Here is a 14067-nt window from a genome sequence, read left to right as displayed (position 1 = left end):
AATAAATAAAAATCTTAAAAAAAAAAAAAAACAGTTCTATTTGTGTATATATGTTATACATATATATGTTATACATACATGTATATATGTTATACATACAAAGTATATAATTCAGTGGTTTTTAATGTATACACAGAGCTGTACATCCATCACCAGTCAGTTCTAGAACATTATCGTTACCCCAAGAGAAGCCCCATATCCATTAACAATCAGTTTTCATTTCCCCTTGCCCACTAATTCCTCCAGATTAGGCAGATACTAATCTGGTTTCTGTCTATAAATTTTTCTGTTCTTGGCCTTTCGTAGAAATGGAATCATAAGTATGATTCATAAGGAATCAAAGATCCTTTGTGTCTGGCTTCCTTCACTTAACATTATAGTTTTGATGTTCATCTACGTTGTAGCATATTATCTGTGTCCCCTTCCTTTTCATGGCCAGTAGTATTCCACATTTTGTGTATCCATTCATCAGTTGATGGGCATTTGAGCAGTTTTTCACTCTGTGGCAATTATGAGTGTGCTGCTGTGAATATTAATGTATGAGTTTCTGTGTGGTTGTGTATTTTCATTTCTTCTGGGTATATACATAGGAGTGGAATTGCTGTCATATAGTCATTATATATGTAACCTTTTGAGGACATCTGGTTGTTTTAAGAGAATTTAATAGGAGGACTCTACTTAATGGCTCTGATTAAAAGGAAAATAGTAGACAGAGGTAATGCAGAGATGGTAACCGCAGGGTGCAGCCACCATCCTTGGGCTAGGGATACAAGGGGAGATTTGGGCGGGCGGGGGCGGGGGGGAGGCGGTTGTTTAGGACTTAGAGGGAGGGATTCAGACTCCTGAAGGGAGAGGTGTGCTGACTAGTCTGTTTACACTCCTGAAGGGTCAGGATGAGGCTAGTTCTGAGAGTGTGGGGGAAAAAAGAAGCAGAATTAAAACCAGCAGAGCCCTGTTGATGGATGCTGACAGGGAGCTTCTGGTGAAGAAGCATGGGTTGCAGAGCCCCAACCCCTGCACACAAAACAGATCAGAGAAGGGTGGGATTGGGAGCTGAAGGACAGGCAGTAGCTTAATAGCCAGCCTCCGGAGTTTCTGGTCTGATTTTTCAAGAGCAAAATTCGCTTTGTAGACTTAGAAATGAGCAGTTCTGTTTGTTGTGACTGAACTTTCCTCCTCCTCCTCCTCTGCCAGCCCTTCACATCCTCTGTGCTCCCTTCGTGCTCCTAAGTCCTCATTTCAGTTGACACGGGGCTTGGCTCTGACGTCTGGGCATCCATGTCGTGCTCAGTTCTGATATTTTTCTTGAATGTAGGACTTTCCTTTCGGAGGCCAAATGTGATCACCTTGCTGGAGAAAGGGAGAGCGCCTTGGATGGTGGAGCCAGTGAGGAAGCGCCGGGGTGTGGGTGAGTGACTGAGAATCGAGAATCAAGGCTTCCGTGTCCCCGTCGTAAGCGTACCCCCAATCCTGAGAGGGTGGCCTCTTCGAGATGTTTGCAAACTGCCAGTTTCCGTACCTTAAAGGCCCCAGGCCTGTAAAGAATAAATTCTAGTCTCTTTAGTGTGAGCCCCAGAAGGAGAATAACCAACATTTAATAAACCCTTCCTACGTACCAGACGTGCTTCTGAGTATAGGTTCTTCTGGTCCTGTGCGGTAAGTACTATTACTGTTCCTGTCTTATATATGAGGAAACCAGGTATCAGAGACATTCAGTGACTTGCCTAAGGTAGCCCATGTAGGAAGTGACAGCAGAGCCAGGTTTGAACCCCACAGTCTGGTCTCAGAAACTCAGCTCTTTTTTTTTTTTTTTTTTTTTTTTTTTTTTTAAAGATTTTATTTATTTATCTGACAGAGAGAAATCACAAGTAGATGGAGAGGCAGGCAGAGAGAGAGGGAAGCAGGCTCCCTACTGAGCAGAGAGCCCTATGCGGGACTCGATCCCAGGACCCTGAGATCATGACCTGAGCCGAAGGCAGCGGCTTAACCCACTGAGCCACCCAGGCACCCAGAAGCTCAGATCTTAATGCCTCATCCCCACCTATCATGTTCCCTGCCTCGGCATGTTCCGCCTTCTCTCGTGACAGCATTGCTCATGATAATTTCACACTTGCATCATTTTCTTCATTCTTAAAAAAACCCATTTTCCACAACTGTTCATTTTGATTACTTTCTAAAAACTCATTCTCTTTTCTGATAGATTTCTCTTTGGTTAGGTTACTTTTACTTACTTATTTTAACAGTTTTATGACTTTTTTTGTTGTTGTTTTGTTTGTTAAGTAGGGTCCACACCTAGCATGGAACCCAACATGGGCCTTGAACTTATGGCCCTGAGATAGAGTCAGACTCTTAACTGACAGGCACCCCTGAGTTTTTTTTAATTGTAAAAAAATTCATGACATTGAATTTATATCTTAACCATTTTAAAATGTATAGTTATGTATATTCACATTGTTGTGCAACAGATATCCAGAACTTTTCCATCTTGTAATAACTTTTGGAACTGTATTCACAAAACACTAATTCTTCCTCCATCCTTCCACCTAGCCCTTGGTAACCACCTTTCTTTGTATTTCTCTGATTTTGATTGCCATGGATCATTTGTATAAATGGAGTCTTACAGTATTGGCCTTTTTGTAAGTGACTTTGTTTGCTGAGCATAATGTCCTTGAGGTTCATCCATGTTGTAGCATGTGACAGGATTTTCCCTTTTTTTTTTTAAAGGCTGCATAATATTTCACTGTATATATATCATATTTTTAATCCATTTATCAATGGCTTTTTGGGTTGTTCTGCTTCTTGCCTACTGTGAATAATGCTCTAATGAAACAGAGTACAGATAGGTAATTAAGATGCCGATTTCAATTTTTTTTGGATATGTACCCAGAGGTGGGAATTGCTGGATCATACCATAATTCAATTTTGTTATTATTTTATCATTATTATTTTTTTTTAAATACTTCAATTTATTATTATTTGGGGGTCCTCCATACTATTTTCCATAATGGCTGCACCATCTGTCATTTCCACCAACAGTATGCAAGTGTTTCAACTTTCTGTCAACACTTGTGATTTTTTGGGTCTTTTTGGTAGTGATAGGCATGAGGTGATATTGTAGGTTTGATTTGCATTTCCCTAATGATTAGTGAGGTTGAGCATCTTTTCATGTGTTTATTGGCCATGTGTCTATCTTCCTTGGAGAAGTGTCTATTCAAGTCCTTTACCCATTTTTAAAAATAGCGTTGTTATTTGTTGATGAGTTATAGTTTTTTATATATTCTGTATATCCGTTTCTTATCTGGTGATTTGTAATTATTTGTTCTTATTTCATAGGTTGCCTTTGTACACTATGATTGTTTCTTTTGACTTGCTAATGTAGTCCCATTTGTCTGGAGTTTTTTGTTTGTTTGTTAATTTTTGTTTTTATTTGCGTGTGCTTTTTTGTGTCATATCTGAGAAATCAGTGCCAAATCTAATATCCTAAACCTTTTCCTCCAATGTTTTCTTCTAAGAGTTCAGTAATTTTAGGTCTTACATTTAGGTCTTTAATCTTTTTTGAGTTAATTTTTGTATAAGGTGTAAGGTAAGGGTCCAATCCAAGATCATTCTTTCGCATATAGATAATCCAGTTTTCTTAACACTGTTTGTGGAAGAGACTGTCCTTTCCTCATTGAGTAATCTTGGCTCCCTTGTTGAAAATCATTTGATTAGATATGCAAGAGTATATTTCTTGGCTTTCTATTTTGTTCTCTTGCTATCTTTTTTCTACTACCACACTGTCTTAATTACTGTTGCTTTGTAGCAACATCTGTGTATCAAACAATCAGTAGTGTCCAACTAACTGAGCCACCCAGGAGCCCCAAAGTTCTGTTTTATTTTCATTTAGTTCAAAATATTTAAAAATTTCTTTTGTGATTTCATGTGTTATTCTGAAATGCATTATTTAATCTTGATGTAGTTAGGGATTTTCCAGTGATCTTTCTGTTACTGATTTCTAGTTTTAATTTCCCTGTGGTCTAAGAGCATTATGTCATTTCGGTCATTTGTTAAGGTATGTTTTAAGGCTCAGAGTGTGGTCCATCTTGGTGAATGTTCTCTGTGAGCTTGAGAATAATGTGACTTCTCCTTTTGTTGAATGAAGTGGTCTATGGATGCCACTTATATCCAGTTGAATGAAGGTATAGTTGAGTTCCCTGATTTTCTGCTTACTCGATTTGTTCATTTATGAGAGAGGGGTGTTGAAGTCTCTTAACTGTGATAAGAGTAATTTGATGCTTTGTTGTTCAGCATATACCCATTAAGAATTGTTATGTCTTCTGAAGAATTGATTGCTTTGTCATTATATAATGACCCCCTTTATCCATGATACCTTTCAATGCTTTTAAGTCTGCTCTGTCCAAAATTAATACAGCTACTCCTGCTTTCTTTTGATTTGTGTTAGCATGGTGTATTTTTCTCCATTCATTTACTGTCATTATATGTCTTTATATCTAAAGTGAGTTTCCTTTTTTTTTTTTTTTTTTAAACAACATATAATGTATTATTAGTCCCAGGGGTACAGGTCTGTGAATTGCCAGGTTTACACTCCTCACAGCACTCACCATAGCACATACCTTCCCCAGTGTCCATAACCCAACCACCCTCTACCTAACCCCCTCCCCCTGGCAACCCTCAGTTTGTTTTGTGAGATTAAGAGTCTCTTATGGTTTGTCTCCTCCCAATCCCATCTTGTTTCATTTAGTCCTCTCCTACCCCCTAGACCTCCCACATTGCCTCTCAACTTCTTCCTATCAGGGAGATCATATGATAATTGTCTTTCTCTGATTGACTTATTTCGCTAAGCATAATACCTTCTAGTTCAATCCACGTTGCAGCAAATGGTGAGATTTCATTTCTTTTGATGGCTGCATCGTATTCCGTTGTATATATATACCACTTCTTCTTTATCCATTCATCTGTTGTTGGGCATCTAGGTCCTTTCCATAGTTTGGCTATTGTGGACATTGCTGCTATAAACATTTGGGTGCACGTGCCCCTTCAGATCATTACATTTGTATCTTTAGTGTAAATACCCAGTAGTACGATTGCTGGGTCATAGGGTAGCTCTATTTTCAACTTTCTGAGGAACCTCCATGCTGTTTTCCAGAGTGGCTGCACCAGCTTGCATTCCCACCAACAGTGTAGGAGCGTTCCCCTTTCTCCGAATCCTCACCAGCATTTCTCATTTCCTGACTTGTTCATTTTAGCCATTCTGACTGGTGTGAGATGGGATCTCATTGTGGTTTTGTGTTTCCCTGATGCCAAGTGATGTGGAGCACTTTTGCATGTGTCTGTTGGCCATTTGATTGTCTTCTCTGAAGAAATGCCTGTTCATGTCCTCTGCCCATTACTTGATTGGATTATTTGTTCTTTGGGTGTTGAGTTTGATAAGTTCCTTGTAGATTTTGGATACTAGCCCTTTATCTGATACGTTCTTTGCAGATATTTTCTCCCATTCTATCAGTTGTCTTTTGGTTTTGTTAACTGTTTCCTTTGCCGTGCAAAAGCTTTTGATCTTGATTAAGTCCCAGTAGTTCATTTTCACCCTTGCTTCCCTTGCCTTTGGTGATGTTCCTAGGAAGAAGTTATTGCAGCTGAGGTCGAAAAGGTTGCTGCGTGTGTTCTCCTCAAGGATTTTGATGGATTCCTGTCTCACATTGAGGTCCTTCCTCCATTTTGAGTCTTATTTTCGTGTGTGGTGTAAGGGAATGGTCCAGTTTCATTTTTCTGCATGTGGCTGTCCAATTTTCCCAACACCATTTGTTGAAGAGACTGTCTTTTTTTCCATTGGACATTCTTTCCTGCTTTGTTGAAGATTAGTTGACCATAGAGTCGAGGGTCTATTTCTGGGCTTTCTATTCTATTCCATTGATCCATGTGTCTGTTTTTGTGCCAGTACCATACTGTCTTGATGAGGACAGCTATGTAATAGAGCTTGAAATCTGGAATTGTGATGCCACCAACTTTGGCTTTCTTTCTCAACATTCCTCTGGCTATTTGAGGTCTTTTCTGGTTCCATATAAATTTTAGAAGTATTTGTTCCATTTCTTTGAAAGTAATTGATGGAATTTTGATAGGGATTGCATTATACATGTAGATTGCTTTAGGTAGCATAGACATTTTCACAATGTTTGTTCTTCCAGTCCATGAGCATAGAACATTTTTCCATTTCTTTGTGTCTACCTCAATTTCTTTCATGAGTACTTTATAGTTGTCTGAGTATAGGTTCTTTGCCTCTTTGTTTTTTGGGTTTGTTTATTTTTTTAAATTTTATTTATTTATTTGACAGAGATTACAAGTAGGCAGAGAGGAAGGGAAGCAGGCTCCTTGCTGATCAGAGAGCCTGATGCAGGGCTCGATCCCAGGACTCTGGGATCATGACCTGAGCCAAAGGCAGAGGCTTTAACCCACTGAGCCATCCAGGCACCCCAGGAATTAATTCTTTAAATGTTTGGTAGAATTCTCCTGGGAAGCCGTCTGGCCCTGGGCTCTTGTTTGTTGGGAGATTTTTGATGACTGCTGCAATCTCTCCTTACTGGTCTGTTCAGGTTTTCTATTTCTTCCTGGTTCAGTTTTGGCAGTTTATATGTCTCTAGGAATGCATCCATTTCTTCCAGATTGACAAATTTCCTGGTGTATAGTTGCTCATAATATGTTCTTATAATTGTTTGTACTTCTTCGGTATTGGTTGTGATTTCTCTTCTTTCATTCATGATTTTATTTATTTGGGTCTTTCTCTTTTCTTTTTGATAAGACTGGCCAGGGGTTTATCAATCTTACTAATTCTGTCAAAGAACCAGCTCCTAGTTTCATTGATTTGTTCTATTGTTTTTTTGGTTTCTGTTTCATTGATTTCTGCTCCGATCTTTATTATTTCTCTTCTCCTGCTGGATTTAGGCTTTCTTTGTTGCTGTTCTTCAGCTCCTTTAGGTATAGGGTTATGTTTTGTACTGAGACCTTTCTTGTTTGCTGAGAAAGGCTTGTATCGCTATATATTTTCTACTCAGGACTGCCTTTGCTGTGTCCCACAGATTTTGAACTGTTGTATATTCATTATCATTTGTTTCCATGAATTTTTTCAATTCTTCTTTAATTTCCTGGTTGACCTATTCGTTCTTTAGAAGGATGCTCTTTAGCCTCCATGTATTTGGGTTCTTTCCAAATTTCCTCTTGTGACTGAGTTCTAGCTTCAGAACATTGTGGTCTGAAAATATGCAGGGAATGATCCCAGTCTTTTGGTACTGGTTGAGACCTGAATTGTGACCCAGGATGTGATCTATTTTGGAGAATGTTCTGTGTAGTAGTGAAGAATGTGTATTCTGTTGCTTTGGGTTAGAATGTTCTGAGTATATCTATAAAGTCCATCTGGTCCAGTGCATCATTCAAAGCCCTTGTTTCCTTGTTGATCTTCTACTTGGATGATCTGTCCATTTCGGTGAGGGAATTGTTAAAGTCCCCTACTATTAATGTATTATTGTCGATGTGTTTCTTTGGTGTTTTTTGTTTGTTTGTTTGTTTGTTTTTAAAGATTTTATTTATTTATTTGACAGAGAGAAATCACAAGTAGGCAGAGAGGCAGGCAGAGAGAGAGAGAGGGAAGCAGGCTCCCCGCTGAGCAGAGAGCCCGATGCAGGACTCGATCCCAGGACTCCGAGATCATGACCTGAGCCGAAGGCAGCGGCTTAACCCACTGAGCCACTTAATTGGTTTATATAGTTGGCTGCTCCCATGTTAGGGGCATAGATATTTAAAATTGTTAGATCTTCTTGTTGGGCAGACCCTTTGAGTATGATACAGTGTCCTTCATCTCTTATTATAGTCTTTGGCTTAAAATCTAAGTTATCTGATACAAGTATTGCCACCCCAGCTTTCTTTGACGTCTGTTAGCATGGTAGATTGTTTTCCACCCCCTCATAAAGTGCGTTTCTTAATAGCACACAGTTGGCCATGTTTTTTAATTCTCTCTGAATTAAATCAAATTAAATTCAATCTCTCTTAATTGGTTTAAGCTGTTGATATTCAAAGTGATTATTTATACAGTTGGATTGATATGTACTATATATATAATAAATACATATATAAATATACTTCTTTATTAACACAATGTATTATTTGCCCCAGTGGTACAGGTCTGTGAATCATCAGGCTTACACATTTTACAGCAGTCACCATAGCACATACCCTCCCCCAATGTCCATAACCCAGCCACTTAAAATAAATATTTTTATTTTTTGTATTTATTCTTTGCTCCTGTTTTTGTCTTCCACCCTTTTTTTTTTTTGCCTATCATGGTTTTCATTTTTAATTTAATTTTTTAAAAATTGTATTGATTGGGAGAGAGCACAATTGGGTAGGGGGAGAGAGGGATAAGCAGACTTCCTGCTGAGCAGGGAGCCTAATGAGGGGCTTGATCACAGGACCTTGGGATCATGACTTAAGGCAAAGATAGATGCTTAACCGACTGAGCCACCCAAGCACCCCTGCCTATTCTGGTTTTAAATGAACATTTTTATGACTCTCATTTTCTGTCCTTCTTTTGTGTGCGTGTGTGTGTGTGTGTGTAAATTTACTTTTTTAGCATTTTTCCTGGTGGTTGTTCTCTGCGTGCCTTGAATCATTGTTCTCTGCATGCCTTGAATCATGATTTAGTGTCTGACATTAATTTGGGGGAAATTCTCATTCATTATTGCTTCAAATGTTTCTTCTTTTCTCTCTCTCTCTTTTTTTTTTTTTTTTTAAAGATTTTATTTATTTATTTATTTGACAGAAAGAGATCACAAGTAGGCAAAGAGGCAGGCAGAGAGAGAGGAGGAAGCAGGCTCCCTGCCGAGCAGAGAGCCCGATGCGGGACTGGATCCCAGGACCCTGAGATCATGACCTGAGCCGAAGGCAGTGGCTTTAACCCACTGAGCCACCCAGGCGCCCCTCTTTTCTCTTTTTTTTAATCCTGGCATTCTCATAACCCATTTGTTACTTTTTTTGTAGTTGTCCCACAGTCTTTGGGTAGTTTGGGATTTTGGTTTGTTTTTGTTTTTGTTTTTTCCAGTCTTTATTTACTTTGCTTTCTGGTTTTTAAGGATTCTGTTGATAAGTTAGCTCATAGAATCTTTCTTTTTTTTTTTTTTTTTTTTTAAGATTTTGTTTATTATTTATTTGACAGACAGAGATCACAAGTAGGCAGAGAGGCCGGCAGAGAGAGAGGGGGAAGCAGGCTCCCCGCCGAGCAGAGAGCCCGATGCAGGGCTCGATCCCAGGACCCTGGGATCATGACCTGAGCCGAAAGCAGAGGCTTTAACCCACTGAGCCACCCAGGTGCCCCTCATAGAATCTTTCTTTAGCTATGTTGAATCTACTAATAAGCCCATCCAAGGCATTCTTTATTTCTGTTGTTGTGTTTTTGATCTGTAATATTTTGCTTTGATTCTTAGCATTTCCATCTCTTTGCTTACATTGCCCATCTGTTCTAATATGCTGTATAGTTTACCTGTTAGAGGCCTTAACATATTAATTATTTTTAAGTTTCTGGTTTGATATTCCAGCATCCCTGCCATATTGGAGTCTGGTTTTGATGCTTGCTCTGTCTTTTCAAATTCTGTGTTTTGGTATGCCTTGTAATTTTTTTCTTAATGGCCAGAGGTATGTACCAGGTAGAAGGAACTGATGTAAACAGCCCTTTCGTGATGTGGTGGTTAAGGTGTGTTGGGATGGGAAGCATTCTGTCGTCCTAGAATTAGTGCTCAGTCTTTTAGGTGCCTTTGCCTCTGGAGTAAAGCAAGTATGAATAATATCACAAGTTTCTCAGCCTATACCTATCCCTCCTCCCCTCTCAAAGGAACAGGATGGCTGGAAGCAACTGGACTTGGAAGCAGTAGTTTGTACTTTTTCCTCTCTTATGGGTCCAAGAAGAGCTGGTTTTACAACCTGTTTAGCTTTCGACTTGTTAGTTCAAAGTTGTGCTTTGCAAGCCTCTTACATGAGGAGCCGGAAATCAGAAGTCTGATTGTTTTTTGTTTTCTGTGGGTTTTTTTAGTATTTGATTTTAAGAATACATTTTAAAAATTTGTAACTTCACAAAAAATTTTACTTTATTGAGATATAATTTATATATTATAAAATTCACCCATTTTAAGTGTATAATTCAGTGGCAAATTTTGACAAATTTAACAAGTTGTATAGCCATCACTATATTCTAGTTTTAGAATATTTCTGTCAACCTAATAAAACTTTTCATATCCATTTACAGTTAATCCCTATTCTCACCTCCACCCCAGCTAACTACTAGCTTACCTTCCATCTGTAGTTTATCTTCTGTCATCTTAGACTTTTCGAATAATAAAAGTACATTCATTCAGTGAATAACTGTGGAGTTTAATGTGGTATATGGTATGAATTTATCCTACAAATAAACCTTTGATTTTATTAATATCAAATTGTAAGATTTCCTGAATTCTAATTATTAAATATTTCTGTATAGCCCTTACTGTGGGGGCACCTGGGTGGCTCAGTTGGTTATGTATCTGCTTTCGGCTCCAGTCATGATCCCAGAGTCCTGGGATTGAGCCCCACATCAGGCTCCTTCCTCAGCCAGGGAGCTGGCTTCTCCCTCTCCCTCTACCTGCTACTCTGTCTGCTTGTGAGCTCTCTCTCTCTGTCAAATAAATAAATAAAATTTATTTTTCTAAAAAAAGCCCTTGCTACGTTAAAATTACAATAAGACACTAAAAAGTTATTGTCTCAGCCATCAGCATTGTTATTATGTGTTTGAGAAGTGTTGGTGGTATTATCATTATTGATAATGACTGCACAGAAGCTTCATTTTTCCAGCATAAGAAAACAAATACTTGATTTCTTGATGTCTTTCAGACTCAGGGTCTAAATGTGAGACCAAGAAGTTACTTCCAAATCTGTGCAACAAATCTGGGCAAAGCATCTATCAGAAACCAGTTTCTGCTTCACAGAAGGTTCCCAGTGGAAAGAGGGGCTGCAAGAGGAGTTCAGTTCTGATAAAACCCAGGAAGGTGCATTCAGGGAAGAAATCTTTAAAATGTAATGACTGTGGGAAAACCTTTGGTCAAAGCTTATCTCTTAAACTTCATCAGAAATCTCATACTGGAGAGAAGCCTTATGAATGCAGTAATTGTAGAAAAGCTTTCAGACAGATTTCATCCCTCATTCTTCATCAGAAAATTCACAACGGAAGGAAAAGCTATGAATGTGGTAAATGTGGAGAAAGCTTCATTCAGAGAACATCCCTTATTCTACATGGGAAAGTTCATAATGGGAAGGAAATCTCTGATTGTGGGAAGGCCTTGAGTCAGTGCCCACCTCTCAGTGTGGGCCAGAAAATTAATTTTGTTGAGAACATCCACCAGTGTGGAAAGTGTGGAAAAGACTTCATTCGAATGTCATCCCTGTTACTTCATAAGAAAATTCACAGTGGAAAGAAAAGATATAAATGCAATAAATGTGGGAGAGGCTTCAATAAGAAATCAGCCCTTGTTATACATAAAAGAAATCATACTGGAGAGAAGACCCATGAAAGTGAGAAGACCTTAAGTCAGAGTCCACAGCAGAAAAGTCACCATTTAGAGAATCCTTATAAATGCAGAGTGTGTGGAAAATCCTTTAATAGAATTTCATCCATTATGCTTCATCAGAGAATTCATATGTCAAAGAAAACCTACAAATGTGATAAATGCGAGAAGGTCTTCAGGAGGTTTTCAACCCTTATTCTACATCTAAGAATTCATAATGGAGAGAAATTGTACAGATGTAGTAAATGTGAGAAGGTCTGTAATCGGCATTCATCCCTTATTCAACATCAGAAAGTTCATACAAGGAAAAAGAAACTGTTTGAATGTAAGGAATGTGGAAAGATGTTTTCTGGAACTGCCAACCTTAAAATACATCAGAACATTCATTCTGAAGAGAAACCTTTCAAATGCAATAAATGCAGTAAGGTTTTTGGCCGACAGTCATTTCTTATTGAACATCAGAGAATTCATACTGGAGAAAAACCCTATCAGTGTGAGGAATGTGGAAAAGCCTTCAGTCACCGAATATCTCTTACTCGACATAAGAGAATTCATACTGAAGATAGACCATATGAATGTGATCAGTGTGGGAAGGCCTTCAGTCAGAGTGCACACCTTGCCCAACATGAAAGAATTCACACTGGAGAAAAACCATATACATGCAAAACATGTGGGAAGGCCTTTAGTCAACGGACATCCCTTATTCTGCATGAAAGAAGTCATACTGGAGAGAAACCGTATGAATGTAATGAATGTGGGAAGGCCTTTAGCAGTGGTTCGGATCTTATTCGGCATCAGAGAAGTCATTCTTCAGAGAAACCATATGAATGCAGTAAATGTGGGAAGGCATATAGTCGGAGTTCATCCCTGATTCGACATCAGAATACACATTCTGAAGAAAAAGCTTAAGTTTGTTTTAAATATGTGAAAGCATAGAGTGAGGCTATCAAAGTAGCAGAGACCAAGGCATTGGAAAATGCACTTGTCTGTTACATAAGTTTTGTATAAATGGGACCGTTTGATGATGTGTCCCACTTTGAAAGCCGAAGAGCAGAAGTCATTGGTGACTTTGACCAGATAATTTGTGATCAGCTGAGTCAGTGACCTTATCATAGGTCCTAATTTCAAAGTAGCAAACTCATATGATTTGATCAGTCATTTTTAATGAATACCACTCTTCATGTGATAAGAATTGCTGATATTTTATTTCCAGTGTAATTTAAAGCTGTTTCATTAGTCACACACAACAAAGTAGAACTACAGAGTCCATATTTGTGGATGGGGCTTTGAATCTGATTTAAGGTCACATGAAGAATGAGTTTAAGTTTGTCTCTTAGGACTGGAACTATCACATGTAAGAGATTTCCTGGGAAAACCAGAGTGCTACTTCCAGCTGGCAGAAAATTATGGGTGAGAAAAGAGAGTCTTCAGGTGGTTAAAGATAGTCCTCATAATTGTGTGGATCAGTTGAGTTATTGCCATATTGTCTCCAAATGAAGATGTGATATTCATTGTGTGAAAAATCTGACAAACCTGAGACAAACTGATGGGAAAAAAGAAAGCAGAGAAATGAGAAGTTAAAAGCAGGGAGAAATTATTTGTTACTGTTTTACTAAAAATAAATTTGTCTATATTTATATAAATAAACATTGGTATTTTCCTGTAAGAACCCTGGTGTGTAATAAGTGATTGGTGGAAAATGAGATGCCATTCCTTGAATATGTCTTCTCAAAATGCATATGTCGAACCCCCAACCTCTAATGTGATGGTACTTTGATATGGCATCTGGAATGGCTAATACATCGGGGGGAAACCCTGGATTTATGTACCAGGCTCTTTTCCTGTCTGCTAATCATCATATATGATAACTATCAGTCTCTGTTTCCAGCTTGTGCAAAGTATGTGAGAAATAAAATCAGATGTTTTGTTACTGGGCTGTATATACTTGCACTCTTCTGCAAAAGCCATTTTTAAAACCACCCATATCCTGTTAAGGTAGCTGTGGAATGCATGACTACATGGCTTTACTGATTTTGACCACAACTGAGAAAGTAACATCCAGATTTGCAGAGGGTAAGCATGCATACAGAGTAACAGTAAATTTTCATTTACACTTGTCATAGTCATTCTGGAAAATCAGCATAAAATATCTCTGACATTTGGAGCAAATAGGTGAGCAGATAATAAAGGTTCATGGAGAGGCATGTCTGTTCTTCCTCCCCTTCCATGCCCTTCCCTTTGTTTAATTCTTCTGTTGGTCTGCCATAGGGATTGATTCCAAATCATTGGTCACAAACCTAGTAAACTGTTAAGATAGTGTTCTTGCTTATAGACACTTAGAATGTACAAGGAAATACAGCATATTAGAATGTGGAAACATACCCGGTACACAGATAATCTAGAGAAGATGGTGAACTCCAAGGTGAATAGAGGACGGGGGACATGGTCACTTGGAGATAGTGACCATATTAAAGGAAGAATAGGACATTAAAGT

The 14067-nt window shown here is 38.5% G+C and overlaps 1 protein-coding gene across 9 annotated transcripts in view; it reads left to right on the top strand.

Moving 5' to 3' along the window:
- Window positions 1–13503, top strand: part of ZNF667 (zinc finger protein 667) — a 47842-nt gene extending 34339 nt beyond the window's left edge. For all 9 annotated transcript variants that reach the window (XM_044257529.1, XM_044257524.1, XM_044257522.1 and 6 more), the window contains 2 exons: window positions 1316–1408; window positions 10903–13503. In XM_044257529.1, the coding sequence (XP_044113464.1) occupies window positions 1316–1408; window positions 10903–12482 (1673 nt within the window). In that variant the 3' untranslated portion in view covers window positions 12483–13503. The remainder of the gene's footprint in view (window positions 1–1315; window positions 1409–10902) is intronic.
- Window positions 13504–14067: the final 564 nt, after the last annotated feature.

The sequence above is a fragment of the Neovison vison genome, chromosome 7 (genome assembly GCF_020171115.1).
Source record: "Neovison vison isolate M4711 chromosome 7, ASM_NN_V1, whole genome shotgun sequence".
Lineage (NCBI taxonomy): Eukaryota > Metazoa > Chordata > Mammalia > Carnivora > Mustelidae > Neogale > Neogale vison.
The sequence above is the reverse complement of the archived record's forward strand: the minus strand, read 5'-3'. Positions and strand labels throughout refer to the sequence as shown.